This window comes from Amia ocellicauda, chromosome 17 (assembly GCF_036373705.1).
Source record: "Amia ocellicauda isolate fAmiCal2 chromosome 17, fAmiCal2.hap1, whole genome shotgun sequence".
NCBI classification, from domain to species: domain Eukaryota; kingdom Metazoa; phylum Chordata; class Actinopteri; order Amiiformes; family Amiidae; genus Amia; species Amia ocellicauda.
This window is the reverse complement of record NC_089866.1, coordinates 8,193,060-8,209,738: the sequence shown is the minus strand read 5'-3', so window position 1 is coordinate 8,209,738 and position 16,679 is coordinate 8,193,060. Positions and strand designations below refer to the sequence as shown.

The window sequence follows — 16,679 nt, the reverse complement described above, 5'->3', positions numbered from 1 at the left end:
GGAGGGAAGTCATAAGCTACATCAGGGGGTGTCCCGCTTTTAGTAATTAACTCATTAATCAGTTGTGTTTTTGTTTTTTTTCCTTTTTTGAAACCAAAAAATAACACTGGCTTGAAGGTATTGAGTGAAATGTCTCGGCTGTCTCGGCCTGCAGTGATAAACGCACAGCTCGTGTTTATAGTCAGGGTGGTGTATGTCTCCGAGAAGCTGCTGTGAAAATAAGCCCTGAGCATAGCGGCTCTTTTCAAGGTTGAAACCACACAACTAATCGGATCCGCCATGCTGCCGGCACTGTGTGTTGTTTGACCCGGGCTGCCTGTACATGCGTGCCTCTCGACGCGTGAAAGCGCTTTCATCAAATAAGGCGGCAATACATTTTAAAAATCAGCAACCCATATATGAAAATACTATCTACTGGTCCCAGCAGCAGATCCTGTGGTGCGTAACCTCGGGGTCGGTGCTAATATTGTGCGGCTCATCTCACACTTCCATGCTGAGAGCAATCTCCGAGCTGCCGGTGTGAGCAGCTGGGGCCGCGGCGAGGGAAGGCTGAGCTAAGCCTCTCGGCAAGAGTTCAGGTGGTGCTTTCCTTCAGAGACTGCGATTGGAAATAAAGGGAAAGGCTGCATGCTGGGGAGGGTCGTTGGGAAACCACACAGGCACAGACACACAGACAGATGCAGGCAATGGCCTAAATTGGGGAGACATTTATATATTTAGAGACATGCAGTTCGCTTGTATATGCTTCATGTGAGAGCCCACAATATTTAGGATTGCTCGCTCCATTTTTCACTTCCATAGACGGTCTGGTTTGTTCCTCATGCCAGACACCGCCAGGGGGCTGAATGAGACATACTCTACGTATTCAAGAGAGTTTTGTGGCAATTTCACTCATATTAAGCGTCTGCTGTGTTGAATAAACCTTCGAGACAGTGGTGATAATAGGCACTGCAGTATAGCTTACAAGAAATACTTTAAAATTAAAAAGAGAGGTCAGCATTGGTGAAAAGCACTGAAATGTATTTAAGTTACAATTCCAGGTTAAAACGCCATGTTTACAAATATACGTCACTAAACACAACAATACCACATCAATTGTACTGAAGTGTGAATATTTATGATGCCTCTTCTCTCAGGTAGAAAGTCTTGTCTGTTTACATTCCCCAAGGGCTATTTATAGTGTCAGGGCCACCTCCCCATTTTTAACCAGCTCCCACACTCGCTCTGTGATCCAAGCAAACACACCCCATGTTACCTCTATTCAAAAAAACACTGGGATATTTTACATTAATAACACGGTGTTGCTTTAGAGAGGAAGAAATATTTCAAACGTACCGTAGGTGTGCCATAAAGCTGGCATAATTTAAAATACAGCACGGCCACAGTGACAGTAAACATTCAGAATAGACGCTGGCACAACACTCATACCATCAAGTGTTTTTTATTCTCAAGAGTGGAAAAGTAGCAGGATTGACAACAAACAATTTAAAATGAACACAAACCAAAGTAGCATTAAATTAATTTTATGTAAAATCACTCACAGGCCCCTAGGAATGCACGGCGAATTCGGAATAGGGACAGTAAATTCCAGACATCCTTTCCGTCTTGAATTTACAGCGCCTACCTTGGATCGACACAACTCGGTAAAATATAATATGCGATTTGGTATATATAAATCTCCTTATCGGGAGCTGGGAACTGGAATTAACTCAGCTTGACAGGGAGAGTGGAAGCGAGCACTCACAGAGGGGATAAAAAAAAAAAAAAGCAGGTCAATGCTTTTCAAATACAAATGCAACAGACATTTAAGCTGTGCTTGGAATGCTAACGACAAATGATGGATTTGCACCCATTTAGAGCAATCGGAGAATAACTCTGAAACATGGTCAGCTAAAAAAAACAGCAGGACTGAGATGACTGATCTATATACTCTGCCGGGATCAGCCACAGCTGGGGCTCATTAGTGTATTCGCCAACACCTAGATATCCCTGAGCTCAGCCAAGCACCGGCGCATAGGGGGCTACACCTGAAAAAACACGACTGGCCCACAGGGAATCCACAGAGTGGGAAAGAGAAACCCAATTAATCCTAGTGCAAAATAAAATCAGCTAGTTAAACTTTACACCTACATTAATAGTGGCTCATCGTGTTCAGTATTATCGATGTGATGCCCCCTATTTAGTAACAATGCTGGCTGCTTCTTAAATCAGTAGTGAAACCATCTACTCATCTATTCTAAATAAATACTGAAGGAATGGAGTGATACTGATTAATTCATTCATTTATTATCTAAAGACCCTGTTCAATACTATTAAATAAACCTCTCAATTTAATTAAAATGTAAATGTCATTCAAGTGTTAAAATATACCAAAGTAGTGCAGTTCTTGTGTACAGCTCAGCGCTGCACATTCTGGACACAAAGCAAGAGAAATGTTCTGGCTCTCTACAGAAAAAGCGATCGCGACTCGTCCTCGATCACTTCTACACGCTGGTTTAGTAAACAGGGACGTTTTTCAACACGGCGCCAGGGACATTTCTACTGCTACACGTGAGTTACGAATGGGAAAGATCTCTAGCTCTCACATGACTCTGAATCAACAGAGATCTCTCTCTTCTGAGCTTAACAGTCTTTGCTGGGTTAGACATTCTTTTGTTTCTCAGTTCTTTTTAGCATTTTGTTGGCAGTTGTCAGCTCTGCCCGCTTGTGAGCACAGCACGTGCCGCATGGTCCTTCTGCACCTCCGGCCTCCCCCCCAGCGGCTCAGTCTGTCTTGGTGCTCTTGTGTCTCCAGGGGTAGATGAGTTCCCCGACGAACAGCTTCTTGCACAGAGCCCCCCAGGAGTCCTTGGGGTAGCAGCTGTAGGTGGGGGTCCGGTACCACTTCAGAACGGCGCTGCACGGCAGAGGGTTGATCTGTGGAGACAGGGCGGGCACGGGAGATGTGAATGGTGGCGGTGTTCTTGGACAGACCCAACCTGACGGCGAGATCGAGCGCTGTACCTCCATCAGCAGGTGAAGGGATTTTCCTGGCTCCTCCTGCAGGACTCTGAACTTCACTCCGGCTGCAGCACACAGACAGACACGATCAGGGGATGATTGGCAAAACAGCAGGACTAATACACCCGTTTCCAGCGACAGCAGGGATTTATGTTAAAATCCAAATCCTTACACTAAAGCACTAAGCCTGCATTGTCCCTGCACTGTGATCATACCACGAGTGGACCTGGTATGTCCTACTGAAGGAAAACTAAAGTTGCAATGTTTTTAATTGGAACTATTAGCATCTGAGCAGTTTAAAGTGTCTCGCTCTGTGTTGAATGTTTTGACAGTATGGACCACAGTTTCTTACCTGCCAGTCTGTAAGGCCGGCAGATTCGGAGTCCCATGGCAAACAGAGGGAAGGAGTTAATGAAATCCACACTGAGGTGAATCAGGCCCTGGAACAGCACCACCAACAGGCGGAGCTGGAGAGAGGAGGAAGGACAAGAGAAACAAGAGCGTAAGAGTAAGAGATGGGGTGCAAAAGGGTCAAATAATACAACTCACTATCACAACGGCAGAGATATATTTTAAACACACTTTGAAACATATTCTAAGCAGTAAAAGATAAAAGAGAGTGTATGTGTGTGTGTGTGTGTGTGTGTTGAAAGGAACAGCAGCCAGACATGCCTGAAGCACCAGTGAAGCCGGTCGATATTTGAGCTCAATGTGCTTTTCAGCGCCGCCACATGCCGAGAACACAAGGACGTGCGCTGTATCAGTGTTTCGGTTGAGAAGGAGAAACACGGGCCGCTCACCAGCGTGAACACCAGGTAATACAGCGCAGTGGTCGGCAGCAGGAACAGCAGGATAGTGAACAGCAGAGTCCCGATGAACAGCTAGAAGAAAACAAACCGATTTGTGACTGCAGCGGCTTAGCAACTCGCAACCCAAACACAGGGGTTTCAGCTACCTGTCAAACGTACAGTGTTTCTGATAGACTTCAAAGGAAAGAAATGTGTGATTAGAGGGGCAAACAGGCAGCGCAGCGAAAGGAGTCCTGCAGCTCACCTGGTCCAGGTCGTATGAGCAGGAGTCCACCCGCTGGCGGAGCACGTTCCACTTCTTTCCACGGAACAGCCGCCACAGAGAGGACAGGCCGACGATCTTCAGGCAGTAGAGCCTGTGAGATGGGACCCAGAGGGGAGACACGTCAAGAAACATCATTCTGCCTCTCGGGATTAGTGCTGGGGCTCTGTGACGGTTTAGCTCCCTGATTTATACACCAAGCATGTGTTGTTCACAGTAACAGAGGAGGCTAAAACTATTTTTTGGAGTGATGTTTCACCTCTTACAATGAAGTCCGTTTTATAATCATCTTTGATAAATGCATCTGATCAACAAGTTTAATAATTTCTACTACAGATGACAACAAAACGGGTAAAGCATCACTGAGCATCGCAGCTGTAAACTTGCCCCCTGCACCCCATACGTGGGGTTTTGTTCTAATCAGGGACGTTTTTGCTGCCCCGGGGTGAATTCCTGTCCAACACTATTGTTCTCAGAACTTCCCAGTTCCTCTTGCCACGGTTACAAAGGCGTAAAACGGAAGGTTCCTCTTCTTTTGCTGTCACTTTTCAGCACCACAAAGAAAGCAAACAAACGAGTCTCGCTTCTTAATCGAAGGAATGCGAGCTCAAGGTGGATGTGAAAAGGGCCCGGGTCTGGTTTCATCCCAGTCCCTCCCCTGCGGCTCAGAGCGAAGGGCTTAGAAGTGCTTCAGTTCACAACACTGAGTCACACACATCTGTGGTCCGTCACAGAGGAAAGGGAAAAGACTGCTCTAAGCACAGGGGTGGGAGGGTGAAGGTCAGGGTTGGCGGGAGGCTGCCCTTGACTGTAGCTGGTACCTTTCATGAGCAATTAATATATTAAAAAAAGTGTTATTAATGTTATTATTATGCACAGTAGTAACGATCATGATTACTATTACTATTATTAAGTTATGTGTATCCCGCCCTTGATTTATTGTTAAGGATATTTAAAAAGGACTGAAAAAAGCACTTTAAAGGCTGTGAGCTGCCCTCAGCTTAGCCACACAAAGAAACGATAAACACAGGATTAAACCGCCGGGATCGATGTATAGTTTGAAGACCCTGCCGTACAACCACAAGCTTAACGAGGTTCAGTGTTGACAAAACAGATAGAGATGTACATGGGAGGAGTTAATTTTGAAAGCGGGCAGCTGCAGGACGGGTATTATCCGGCGCACTCAGAGACATCAGCCCCAGATCCCGAAACGACTCCTGTCTGAGCTCCAGGCGACAGCCTACCTGGCTCCGTAGACGTAGAAGCAGTAGATGTGGAAGGTGAGCAGGGCCACGATGTCAGAGAGGATGGAGAGGGCAAAGGTCAACCCCAGGCAAGCAGACAGGCCCACGTACCACAGGATCATCTCAATGAAGGGGGACATCAGGTGGATATAGCCTACACAGCATTGAGAAACAGAGCAATATTAATTAATTAATTATAAAAGTACTAAAAAATCTCTCATCATGTGAGAAAGTTACAGATATTGCGTCTACTGCAAGTAAGAGCTCAGCTGACTTCCTGCCTTGGTTTCATCACACATCACAAAAAAGAGGTGGAAAAAAACATTGCTTCACAGCTGCAGTTGTGAAAAAATATTAATCTTTGTTATTTTCTTCACACTGGTTAATCTTGTCCTCTGAAATTAAATATTCTTGACTACACAATCGAGGCCCTGTGGCATTAAACCGTGCCCTGTAGTCGGCTTTGTCACTCACTGATCCACAGGTGGATGTGGTACAGGAAGAAGCGGCCCAGCACCTGGTCCAAGGCCCGGTTCATCTTCAGCCCCGCTGGAGCTCCCATCAGCCACTGCAGAAGCTCCTGAAGCTCTTTGGCCACATGCTGCAATACAACCAACACCAACAGCTAAACACGACACGATATCCATGAAACATAATTGGAAAACTGACACTTTAAAAGTACTGTTAACAAACTACTGTGCGGGACCTCAATCCACTACAGCCTTTTTTAAGAAACACGTTATAAAGTTCTGCTACAAGAGTGCGTTGTGAGCTCACGTCAGCCACGGGAACGAGGGTGTCAGCCAGCTGGCCGATCCGGTTCTTTCGGTAGAGCCAAGAGATGAGCAGCAGGCCCAGAGCCACGTCAACCACGAAGGACACAAAGATGTTGGCCTTCCTAAAGGGGAGGACAGAGAAAAGCTCACTGCACTGCTTCTGAAATACCAACTTTTTATTTACATAAGCTTATTTATTCATTATTATTAACAGGGCGCAGGCAGTAGAAGTTACACTAAACCAGACTGACTGTGCGCTAGTAAAATTGATGACGTCTGGAATACAAAACAGTGCCAATTCCCAGGGCCCAATCCTCCACCGAGATGGCTTTTGTGGCGCGATGGCAAGGGCTCACCTCATGAACTCCATGTGCTCTTCTGCTTTCTTGGTAGAGCTGACGGTCTGCAGGTGCTCGGTGCGATGGCTGATCTGGATACAGGTGGACAGCTTACTGGACACAAAGCGCACGGGCCACACGTTCAGGAGCCTGTTGGAGAAACAGTGGGGGGAAAAGGGTGCGGTCAGCCATTTTGAAAAAATAATCTGTGATGCACTAAAAGCTGCTGGATCACAATATAACGATGCTTACCAGGCACTGCTCAGCCAGTTCCACCAGGACAGCAGCCAGGTCAGCAGCCGGCACAGCGGGACGAAGGCTTGCTTGGCCAGCTCCACAAGGATACTGGCCTCCCTGCCCTCGGACTGCCAGTGCGTTAGCTTCAGGGGCCCCTCGTCGTACTTGTCTATGAAGAAGAGCGCCTGGCTCTGGGCCACTGTCTGGAAGACCAGCCTGAGCTCAGACACCTTGGCTGGGGAGTTCAGATTGAGGCCCTTGGCAGGGTGAAGCTGGGAGAGCATGACCTTGCGCTGGTCGTAGTGGATGAAGATCACCTTGTCCTTCTCCCCATTCTTCTCCTTCTCCTCCCCCTCTTCTACCTCCTCCTCTACCTCCACCTCTTCCTGTCCGCCCTCGCCACCTCTAGTGGTGACCTGGCAGCGGAAGCCCTTTTCGCCTTTCTCCCGGCTGATCTGCAGCCAGCGGCCCTGAGGGAAGATAGTGCTCAGCTCCTGCAGGAAGCTGGCCAGCCCTTCCTGGCCCTCCTTGGGCCTGCTCCAGGACCCCAGCACAGTCAGGTCCACCTGGGTCTGGCTCTGCAACTTGCTCAGGTACTTCTTCACCTGACCGGGGATGAAGGGGAAGTGGATCACCGCCAACACCACGGCGGCATCGTGCCCGGGAAGCCAGCGCCCGATGAGCAGCCCGCTGTCGGCCAAGTTGCAGCACCGAGGGAAGAAGATCTTCAGCACCATGATGGGCGAGCGCGCCGGAGCGGAGGAACTACTGCAGCCGAAACCCTGACGCACAGGAAAAACACACAGCGTGATGCACAGATAAAGCAATTACAGTCTAACACCACTTCCATTTAATGTTCACCATAAACATGAGGTATTCATCAAAACACAAAATAACATTTCAGTTAAATGGTGTTAACTGATTCACGCTGTTAAACCACTGCTACAACACTCAGCCAAAAACAGTTACAACAACAAACATGACAACTATAGACAGTAATAAAAATAGTTCAGTCCAGACCAAATACAATAAAAACAATGAGCAGGCAAAGCAAGTTAAGACTCAGTTATTAGCACACACAGTAGTAACTCAGTGCTTTCTCACTCGTCTGCCCTTGACCCAGCGGGCATTTCTACAGCAACCAACACCACCCTGGGCATGAACGGGTTTGTCTTGAACCAGCAGCCAGACTGGGTTTAAACACCCCATCACAGCAGTGCGCAACACCCGTCCAAACACAGCAAAGCCGCGCATGCTCACGACACACTGAGCGCAACGTAATAAAACCTACCTTGTTACTTTGTTTCGTTTTAGTGGATGCAGCCACTGCACGTCATGTTACCAACCCTACTCTCCAAAGAATACTTAAACATTAGGCCACGGATAGGTTTAATTAAAAGCGGTCATTACATAAAATAATAACCATATGATGGCTTATTGACCTTCTGAAACTTGTTTTACTGACAACCTAACCCTGGTGCCGTGCTGTGGGAAGAGGTGTCCGTGTCTCTGGGTATTTCAAATCCTCAATGAAGATGCACTTGAGTAAATGCAGTCTAATTCTGTGTACTGTAAACGGCCGTGTTTGCTGTGGCTTCAGAGCTGTCCGTCGCGGAATTAATCCCGTGCTGCCCCGGTGCGCAGCGGATATATTGTCCGTGCATTTTGTTCCTCTTAAGGTGGTTCCGGATAGATATAAAGGCGGTATTATTACACGGATTAAGTCATATTATATCAATGCACCCAGGAGATAAATGCCTCTTAGACATTCAAAACATGAATACAATTCTGTTTCCTAACTGTTCACGGTGGATATGCTTATAATGCTAAAGCCTGTTACTATGCCTGTTACCATTTTCCTGACAAATATGCCTTTATTCCACAATGCTTTTCTGTATTCTAAAGTATGAATTTATTTGTATGTATATATTCATTCTTCTTCTTCTTCTGATTATTATCATTATTATTAACTAAACACAGAATTAAAGTTGAATGAATATGGTGGCCTATAGTTTGACTAAGGTATACAAATAAAAAAGATTAGAAGGAAACACAGTGTGGCAGTGTAAAGGTCCTGTACTCACCCAGGCAGATGTGCAGTGCTGTGCATCAGTCTGTCTCTAGCGCAGTGGGAGGCAATGGGAGGGCGAGGGCTCTTATGAGTGACTGAGCAAGAAAAAGCGCGGGCTGGCAGTGCCCCACATTGCAGGACCCGATAACAGAGGACAAGACAAGCAACTGTGCTTAAAAGATAGCCTTTCATTGTTTTGTGTCAATATATATTGCCCTGCCAAGGGGTTAAGGGTTATTGCATTGCTTGTTTATTATGGGAAATGATCAGGCTACCCTAAACATGCATCTGTCCCTTAAAAATTGATTGTGAAATTAGGCTTGATTTATATTACAAATATATATTGAATATTGAGCATTAATATACTGAGACTAATAAAACCAATACTACTGCTGCTACTACTGCTACTTGAGTATTACTATACTGAGACAGTAATACAACTGCTGCTACTACCACTACACCACCACCACCACCACCACTACTACTACTACTACTACTACTACTACTACTACTACTACTACTACTAATAATAATAATAATAATAATAATAATAACAATAATTGTCTTCCAAACTTAAAGTAAAAACACACACACACACATCTTCCACTGTATGGGTGTATTCCCACAGCTTTCCATTAGGATAATCTTATCAGCTTCAAACAGGAGCACACATTCATTCTGGGCACCAAGACTGTGTGTCACTAAACAACAACCCAACTGTCCCTCAACTGATATGAAGTAGAATATGGAAGTATCCTCCAATTGCATGTACATGTTACTCTTACACTCAAACAGCAAACAACAACGATATACACTTTGCAAGGGTGGGAATATATTAAAGGTTGAATTGTTCTTTTAGTGAGAACAACGTGTATTTGGCGCCGCCTGGTGGCTCATTAAGTATTTTACTGGGGAAAATGAGAACTATTTTTGGTAAACAGAAACATCTATTTAGTATAAAAAAAATTAAAAAGGCAAAGCTAAACAGTTTAAAAATATATATAAAATAAGTAGTAAGTAACAAAATTAAAATCCTTACGTTTACAGAATTGGACAGCACTTCTGTTAAAACTACATTAACCAGCGCAATGCTGCAACCCAACGCACGCCGCAATGGCTTATGGGTGGATCGGAAACTGTGCACTACTATGAATACATGCAAGCATGGGATTCAGTATGTATTTTCTCGGATTTAGAGTCGCTCCGTTTGTAATGTTTTAAAATGTGCTGAGTGTGTACATCCACGTCAAGAGAAAGTGTATATAGTATTTGCCAAAGCCATGAATGCTCCCGAGCAGACCGAAGATAAGTCAGACGCATGCGCTGCGAGCAGGGACGGTCTGTCAGCCTCTTTCCAGGCGTCTTTCTTTGCCATGTGTCGATTGGGCTCATTTCCCTGGCATGTAAGTAAAACCACTCTCTGCACAGCGTATAGCTCTGCCTCAGAGAACAAATCCAGTTGAATGCGTTCATGTGGTGTATTGACTGCAGGTATGTCAGTAATGCAAGTCCTCTCCTCTCCTCCAGGACCTGGAGAGGAGCTTGCAGGATGCTTCTTCTGCAGACGTGCTGAGCGACATCCTTCAGAAGGTATGAGTGGGCTGAATGACCCTTCACCTCCTTCATTTCAAAGTGTGGGTTTGTGCCTCTCCTTAGAGATAGATTGCCAACACACTGCCAAGGGAAATGCATTTTCCAGTGATCTGCAATGTGACTTTGTTTTTCCAGACAGTGCATCATCCACTCTGCAAAAACAACCCCCCGTCTGTCAAATACAGAAGACTCTTCCTCTCCGAATTAATTAAAAGGGTAAATACAATAAAACACTTGATGGACTTCTAGTATTTAGGCTTTAGCCAAAGGTTTAATTCATCTTTTAAAACATGGATGATGTAGCCCACAACAAACCATAAAGTGAGTTTTAATTGCTGCTTTACAAGGATTTCTTCCAGTTTTCATTGTTTTCTACACCGGCAGCACGAGGCCTCGGCAGCAGAGCCCCTGGACGATGTCTACGACGCCTTGGCGGCCGTTTTGGGTGCAGAGGAAGAGCCAGTGTGCCACAAGAGCTACCTGCTGGTACCAGACTTTACTACCCTGTCTGTCATAGTCTCCTATTGAAATGCGTTGATTGTATGCGCCCTGGCTGCCGAGTGTGACTGGCGCTGTGGTCCCCAGCCCTCGGGGGACTTTGTCACTGTTTCAGAGAGCGTGGCCGTCATCTCAGAGGGCACCACTGGCCTTGTGACCTGGGAGGCAGCGCTGCACCTGGCGGAGTGGGCCCTGGAGAACTTGGGGGCCTTCAGCGGCAGGTGGGTGTAGAAAGGAGATGTACTAAAAGCAGAGGCCTGAAGCCAGCACAGTCCTTCCCCTAAGTGATGGACCTCTCATATTCCTTCTTGCCCCTATACAAACATTTTCAGTCTCACGATCTCGGCACCACATATCGAATTTGGGGAGAGTGTGGCCCCCCAGTCATTGTGTTCCTTCATGACGCAGGTCGGTGCTGGAGCTGGGCAGCGGTGCGGGGCTGGCGGGGCTGGTCGTGTGTCGGGCCTGCAGCCCCCGCAGGTACACGTTCAGCGACTGCCACCCCTCCGTGCTGCAGCGGCTGCACGGGAACGTGCGTCTGAACGGACTGGCCCCCCGGCGAGACCCCTGCCCCGGCCCGGCCGTGTCTGTGGAAGAGCTGGACTGGGAGGCGGTGACCTCGGAGCGGCTGCAGGAGTTTGAGGCAGACACTGTTATCGCCTCAGGTGAGCTGGAATGAAAGGTTATTACTTTTAACCCCCCCCGCACACCACAAACACTAAGACTCAGCTCAGTGTCGTTGTTTTAGTTCTTTTGGAGTTTTGAATACATATCTTTTTTGGAGAACCACAGTGTTCGTACAGAGAAATATCATGTGTATTTATTCTCAAATAATGACTTCTTCTCTCTGTCGGACGCAGACGTGGTGTACGACCCCGATATCGTCTGCTGTCTCGTGCAGCTGCTTTCAAAGATCTTGCAGTGCCCCCCCCAGGGCCGCTGTCCTGACGTCTACGTAGCCTCCACCGTTCGCAACCCAGAGACATACGGCCTCTTCAAGAGCGAGCTGAGTAAGACGCACATCCAGATCTGTTGTTTTTATTTGATTTAGGTTGTGGTTGACCACTCAGTAACAGCATTTCCCTGCCAATTCCCCCCCCCCCCCACAGGTAAAGCTGCGATCAGACATCAAGCCATCCCAGGTCCCGAAAGACAGGTGTTCCCCTATAACCGCACCACGACAATAGAAATTCTAAAACTGTATTCATGAAAGGTGTTTTTTCTTTTTTAAATAAAATGTCTTCATTGAGGACAATTCCCTTCCATGCAACGTGGTTTCTATATCCGAGAGCTGGAGCTGAATGTATTTCTAATGGACAACAGCATCCATTCAGCACAGAAATAAGGTTGAGTACACAACACTGTCATGGAAAGCTGGAAAAAAACACCATCCAGTAGGGACATACATCTCAACAGGGAAAGATGGGAATGTTTGTGAGACATGACTGGCCAGTCAGAGCTCCTCTCGCCACACAGACCTTTTATAGATTCATTTATGCATTCATTCTCTAACAGTCCAGTCACTGATCGAGTAACACAGAGGTCAGTTCTCGGGACCGAGGGTCATTCGGAGGGGGAAACTCCGAGCTGAGCGAGCCTCTCCCAGGGTTTGAGAAAGGGGCAAGTGCCAAAATGTCCCCTCTCGTCCACCGCCTGTCCTTGCCCGCCGCTCACCGGTGGTCTGCTGCGAGGAGGGGGAGAACGGTCTGTGTCCAGCTCTCGTGCCACCGCTGCTGGCCGCTCTCCCGCAGGTGTCTCCTGAAGCTGTGCAGCTGGCTCTGGGTGCTGGGGAAGTCGGCCAGTAGTGTCTGGAGGAGCAGGGGACCGTTGTCAGCAAAGATGGACAAACCAACACACCCACCCCAGCAGAAAAATTGCAGTTTTGTTCTGGTTATATGTCTAGTGCAGAGATCATATGTGGCTCCTCCTGCACACACCCGTTTCCAGATGCTGGGTTGTCACGTACATTAGACCGTACATGACCAGTTGGCTACCACCCCCGGTTCAACAGACAGAATCTCTGAGACTTATCCATGTGTATGCATCCAACCTAAACAACCTTCAACCCCCCAGTGTGCGTACCTTCAACTGCTCGGCCAGCTCCTGCGAGTCCTTAAAAATCAGCCCGTTCTCCCCGTGCTTCACCAGCTCGTGCAAACTGGAAGGCAGAGACATTGCGATTAGATTAAACGCGTTCAGATGCACGCCAATGAAATGAACTGGCTCAGCTCCTCTCCCTCCGAGGGCTCACCAGGGGAAATGAATGGCGCAGACCGGCAGGCAGCAGCCAAACATGTCCACGACTTTCATGGGCAGGTCGAGGCCACTGGAGGACTTGTGGAGGCAGACCCCCAGGTCGGCTGACCCTGCAAGGGAGGAATTTGGACTTGTGTTCAAGCAAGAAATAAAGTCTGTACAAACTAAGCCCCTCAGCTGAAGACCAGCTTTGAACAGCACGTACCGAGCAAGATGGGATAGTCTTCGGCTTCCAGCCACGGAGTACAGATCTGCACGTGTTGGAAGTGCATTTGGTCTATGAGGTTCCTGTAGTGTTCCTTCTGTGGACCTTTACCTACAAATACAGAACAGAAAGAGTCAGTCCAGCACGCTGCTCTTTGGATTGAGGAGTCTTGCATTTGCAACTGGTTTAGTATACCAGGTTAAGCTTTATATATTGAATTAAATTCTTCTGCCCAGTGAAAGATCGGAGAGCGTACCTGTGATTACACAAACGAGGGAAGGTAGTGCAGCACCATTGCTAATAAACTGCTCGTAATCTGTCAAGAAAAACAGGCAGATGCATAGGTTTACAACACTGAAGTTATGGTGACTAGCATCTGGGGAAACAAAAAAAACATTCTGGATATATTTCATTTTCCTGCTCAACTGTGAATTTAAAATATTTATAAAAAAAAGTTTGGGATTTTTACAGGCCTGTACGAGGTTAAAACACTCAGGGTTTGCTTTTCTACACTTGCTCCTCGGCACGCCCTAACTTTAAACCATGAAACTTTCGGAGCAGCCGTTCATTCTTCAAAGGGAGGTCATTACCTTCTAGCGCCTTGAGGAGAATGGAGAAATCTTCGTCTTCTGAAAATGGAAAGAGAAATTGAGTGAAATGTCTGAGCAAATAAAAAAAGCAATAGAAAAAAATAAAGCTTTTGAGAACGATGGTGTGTCAGGAGCTTACGGGTGATGAGTGATGCAGGGGAGATAAAGGAGAGATTTCACAGATGTATTAGACAGTACAGAGCTCCTCACTCTCTCAGAGACCCCAGGACCCTCTCAGCCCCCTCACCTGTCCAGCTGGTGCTGCTCAGAAGCAGAGCGGGACGTCCCGGGGTGAGGGTCACAGCTCCCGTCTCGGGGTGGAGCTCTGTGAAGGCGGTCCTCTCCGCGCTGTTACTGTCAGGTCGGGCCCTGTGGTAGAGATACAGTAGTTTTCAAAGCTGGCTTCTTAAACTGGAAGACAGTCCAGCCCGAAGTGTTGCACGTCAACTGTGCTAGATCTGCCTTAGACCTGCCGTTTCCCCTCGTTTTGTACTTTATTTGCAGTCTTGTGTGAGTTGCATTGGCATTTACAATGTTCCGTATTGCATGACATACCTAGTAAATTATGTAACATCAAATAGTCCTGGGCCCCGTCAGAAAGTCCCAGTAAAAACAGATCTAATGCTTTGCACAGGACTTACTACTTGTGCATCAAATGCTAAATCTAACTGCATAGATCCAGTACATGTTTCTTAATCTGAATTTGGATTTACCTCGGCTTAAATGGCGAATGATCCTTTGCCATTTTCAGAAACAAACTGTGCTGCGAGTCCAAAGACGCTTCTTTAAAAATAGATGGTGGCTTGTCGTAAAGTGTTGTTGCCCTAAACGAGAAAAAGAAAGTCTTCACTATCCACAAGTATACATGTACATGTTTGCAGAGCGTTTAAAGACTCTTAAAGCTCTTACTTGATATTCCAGTTGCTCCGCAGGTCTTCTTTCATGGCTCGGGTGACACACAGGTTGTGGCTGGAAAACCTCCCGAAAAACCTCTCGTACCTGACAGAAACGGGGAACATCAGAGCAGATTCATTTCCCCCGCGTCTCTTTGCAGGGCGAACCGTCCGCAGTGCTGCTTCAACGGAGTTCAGAGTAACAGCGCTGTCGTACTGACCACTTTGCGATCCGGACGACGGGGTGCCTCTGTCCGTGGGCGAGGGCCATGATGGTGTAACCGTAGTTGTGCCAGTCGATGATGAACCGGCTGCCGCGGACTGAGCACACTAGCCACGTCACCGCTATACCGGGCAGGCCGGGTGGATTCTGGAAACAATAATAAACAGAAATGTAAAACACCTAGGCTTAAACAGAAGGCCAGTGATATCTTAACCGACAGTGTATTCATAGGTAGGTCTTGGAAGCCTTGTGTCCAAAGATGTAAATATAGATTTTTTTTCCATTATAAGGTCAAAAAGATTCCTTACCTGCATCAAAACATAAGATGGGGTGTCCATTTTCAGCAAGACGTAGAAAAGCTGCACTGATTGCAAAACCACCTTTGCAATGTATTGGAGAATCTTGGGTCCAACTGCGGCAAAAAGACAAACGAGAAGAAAACGTGCAAAGGCATTTCCATAAACTGGCAAACACAGTAAAAAGCTGTCCAGACTGACAGATACAATTGTGCTCATGTTTGCTGTATACATGTTGCAACTGCAGATGTTACATGTGGTGCATTTTCTCTATCTGCCACTTAAAAGGGCGAGAGCCATTATGATACCCTTCAAGAGTCGCCATAACCATCACTCATCTGCTGCACATACTACCTGCCAGGCCTTTCATCTCTGAAACGGGGACGATCCTTATTTTCTCATTACCGACAACATCTGGATGAGGTTTCGTACCTGAAAGTAGAAAGACCTGTGAATCCTGAGACTGTAGGCACCCATACACTGCCCTGGCTCTGCAGAAACACTGTCCTTCACCCTTTTCTCCTCATTCATCATTCATGCACAGAGATGAGAAATATGATATCAACTTTTCAGTCTGACAGTTAGCTGGCCGTTACCAGGGCTAGGCTGATTAAAGGTAGTCTTTCACTGGAAACTGAAAAAAGTTAATGTAATTATTTTTTGCATCAATAGGTGATTTTAATTGCAATCTGAAGTTTTTTTAGAGTTTAAGGCTATAGTTTTTGGAAGAGCTGTGAAACAGTTACTGCAATAAGTGTTGACTTGTATGGCTAATGCTACATCTGTGACATAGATCATTGGCATGCTTTTATTTTGTCAGCATGGTTTAAACAGCAGCGTTTGATGGCCAATACCTTGAAAGGGTCTACCGTTACAACACATACTGCAGGAAGAGCACAGGCACTTCCAGGCCTCATAAGATAACCAGTCAGTATCTGTTTAATTAGTAGACACACTTCATTCCCGCCGTGCCTAACTGGAGGCCTTACATGTCATCTGAGAAAGTTACCGAGAAAGCCAACAAACGAGACGCGGTATCCGTGCCGGCCGAGCGAGAGGCAGTGGTACTGCATGCGGGGGCTGCGTCCCACATCGCCCAGCACCAGCACGCACGCATGGGGGCTGCACTGCGCCCTGCCGCCCCGGGGCCGCCGGGCTCGCAGACACCAGCACGCCGCTACGAGGACCGGGACAAGCGCCCAGAGCAGCCCGACCCGGGTCAGGCCGGACCCGGACGCGAACCCGAACCCCGCCGCCAGCAGCAGCGCCAGCACGGCGACCGCCGGGAAACCTGCCTCCGCCATCACTGCGCCGCGTCACCGTGACGTGTCCGAGCAGGAAGCGCCAGGGAAGAGGGATTTAAAGAGACAGTGCGCCTTATTGTGCCG

At 47.2% G+C, this 16,679-nt stretch overlaps 3 protein-coding genes across 7 annotated transcripts; 1 reads left to right on the top strand and 2 right to left on the bottom strand.

Moving 5' to 3' along the window:
* Nucleotides 1-1,425: 1,425 nt before the first annotated feature.
* On the bottom strand, nucleotides 1,426-8,820 carry pigq (phosphatidylinositol glycan anchor biosynthesis, class Q). 3 transcript variants are annotated; one of them, XM_066689329.1, is made up of 11 exons: nucleotides 8,751-8,820; nucleotides 6,682-7,448; nucleotides 6,448-6,579; nucleotides 6,093-6,213; nucleotides 5,790-5,940; nucleotides 5,316-5,469; nucleotides 4,054-4,165; nucleotides 3,801-3,881; nucleotides 3,353-3,467; nucleotides 3,004-3,065; nucleotides 1,426-2,916 (listed from the first exon to the last, which is right to left on the bottom strand). In XM_066689329.1, exons 2-11 carry the CDS (start codon nucleotides 7,401-7,403, stop codon nucleotides 2,764-2,766), a joined length of 1,803 nt encoding a protein of 600 aa, XP_066545426.1. In that variant the 5' UTR covers nucleotides 7,404-7,448; nucleotides 8,751-8,820; the 3' UTR covers nucleotides 1,426-2,763. The 3 variants fall into 3 exon arrangements, with proteins under 3 accessions (XP_066545426.1, XP_066545425.1, XP_066545427.1); XM_066689328.1 differs by lacking the exon at nucleotides 8,751-8,820 and adding an exon at nucleotides 7,958-8,302; XM_066689330.1 differs by lacking the exon at nucleotides 8,751-8,820 and adding an exon at nucleotides 7,958-8,302 and having other exon boundaries at nucleotides 5,790-5,916.
* Nucleotides 8,821-9,848: 1,028 nt separating this feature from the next.
* eef2kmt (eukaryotic elongation factor 2 lysine methyltransferase) lies at nucleotides 9,849-12,093 on the top strand. The gene is made up of 8 exons (XM_066690256.1): nucleotides 9,849-10,140; nucleotides 10,265-10,327; nucleotides 10,466-10,546; nucleotides 10,715-10,816; nucleotides 10,916-11,049; nucleotides 11,237-11,493; nucleotides 11,689-11,838; nucleotides 11,938-12,093. The coding sequence occupies exons 1-8, from the start codon at nucleotides 10,018-10,020 to the stop codon at nucleotides 12,036-12,038; spliced, it is 1,011 nt and encodes a 336-aa protein (XP_066546353.1). The 5' UTR covers nucleotides 9,849-10,017; the 3' UTR covers nucleotides 12,039-12,093.
* Nucleotides 11,853-16,612, bottom strand: alg1 (ALG1 chitobiosyldiphosphodolichol beta-mannosyltransferase). Of its 3 annotated transcripts, none has more exons than XM_066690250.1 (13): nucleotides 16,301-16,612; nucleotides 15,646-15,723; nucleotides 15,304-15,407; nucleotides 14,994-15,142; nucleotides 14,789-14,878; nucleotides 14,593-14,703; nucleotides 14,127-14,248; nucleotides 13,880-13,918; nucleotides 13,546-13,605; nucleotides 13,290-13,400; nucleotides 13,080-13,194; nucleotides 12,911-12,986; nucleotides 11,853-12,636 (listed from the first exon to the last, which is right to left on the bottom strand). In XM_066690250.1, the coding sequence occupies exons 1-13, from the start codon at nucleotides 16,593-16,595 to the stop codon at nucleotides 12,499-12,501; spliced, it is 1,488 nt and encodes a 495-aa protein (XP_066546347.1). In that variant the 5' UTR covers nucleotides 16,596-16,612; the 3' UTR covers nucleotides 11,853-12,498. The 3 variants fall into 3 exon arrangements, with proteins under 3 accessions (XP_066546347.1, XP_066546349.1, XP_066546348.1); XM_066690252.1 differs by having other exon boundaries at nucleotides 16,281-16,414; XM_066690251.1 differs by lacking the exon at nucleotides 16,301-16,612 and adding an exon at nucleotides 16,146-16,244.
* Nucleotides 16,613-16,679: the final 67 nt, after the last annotated feature.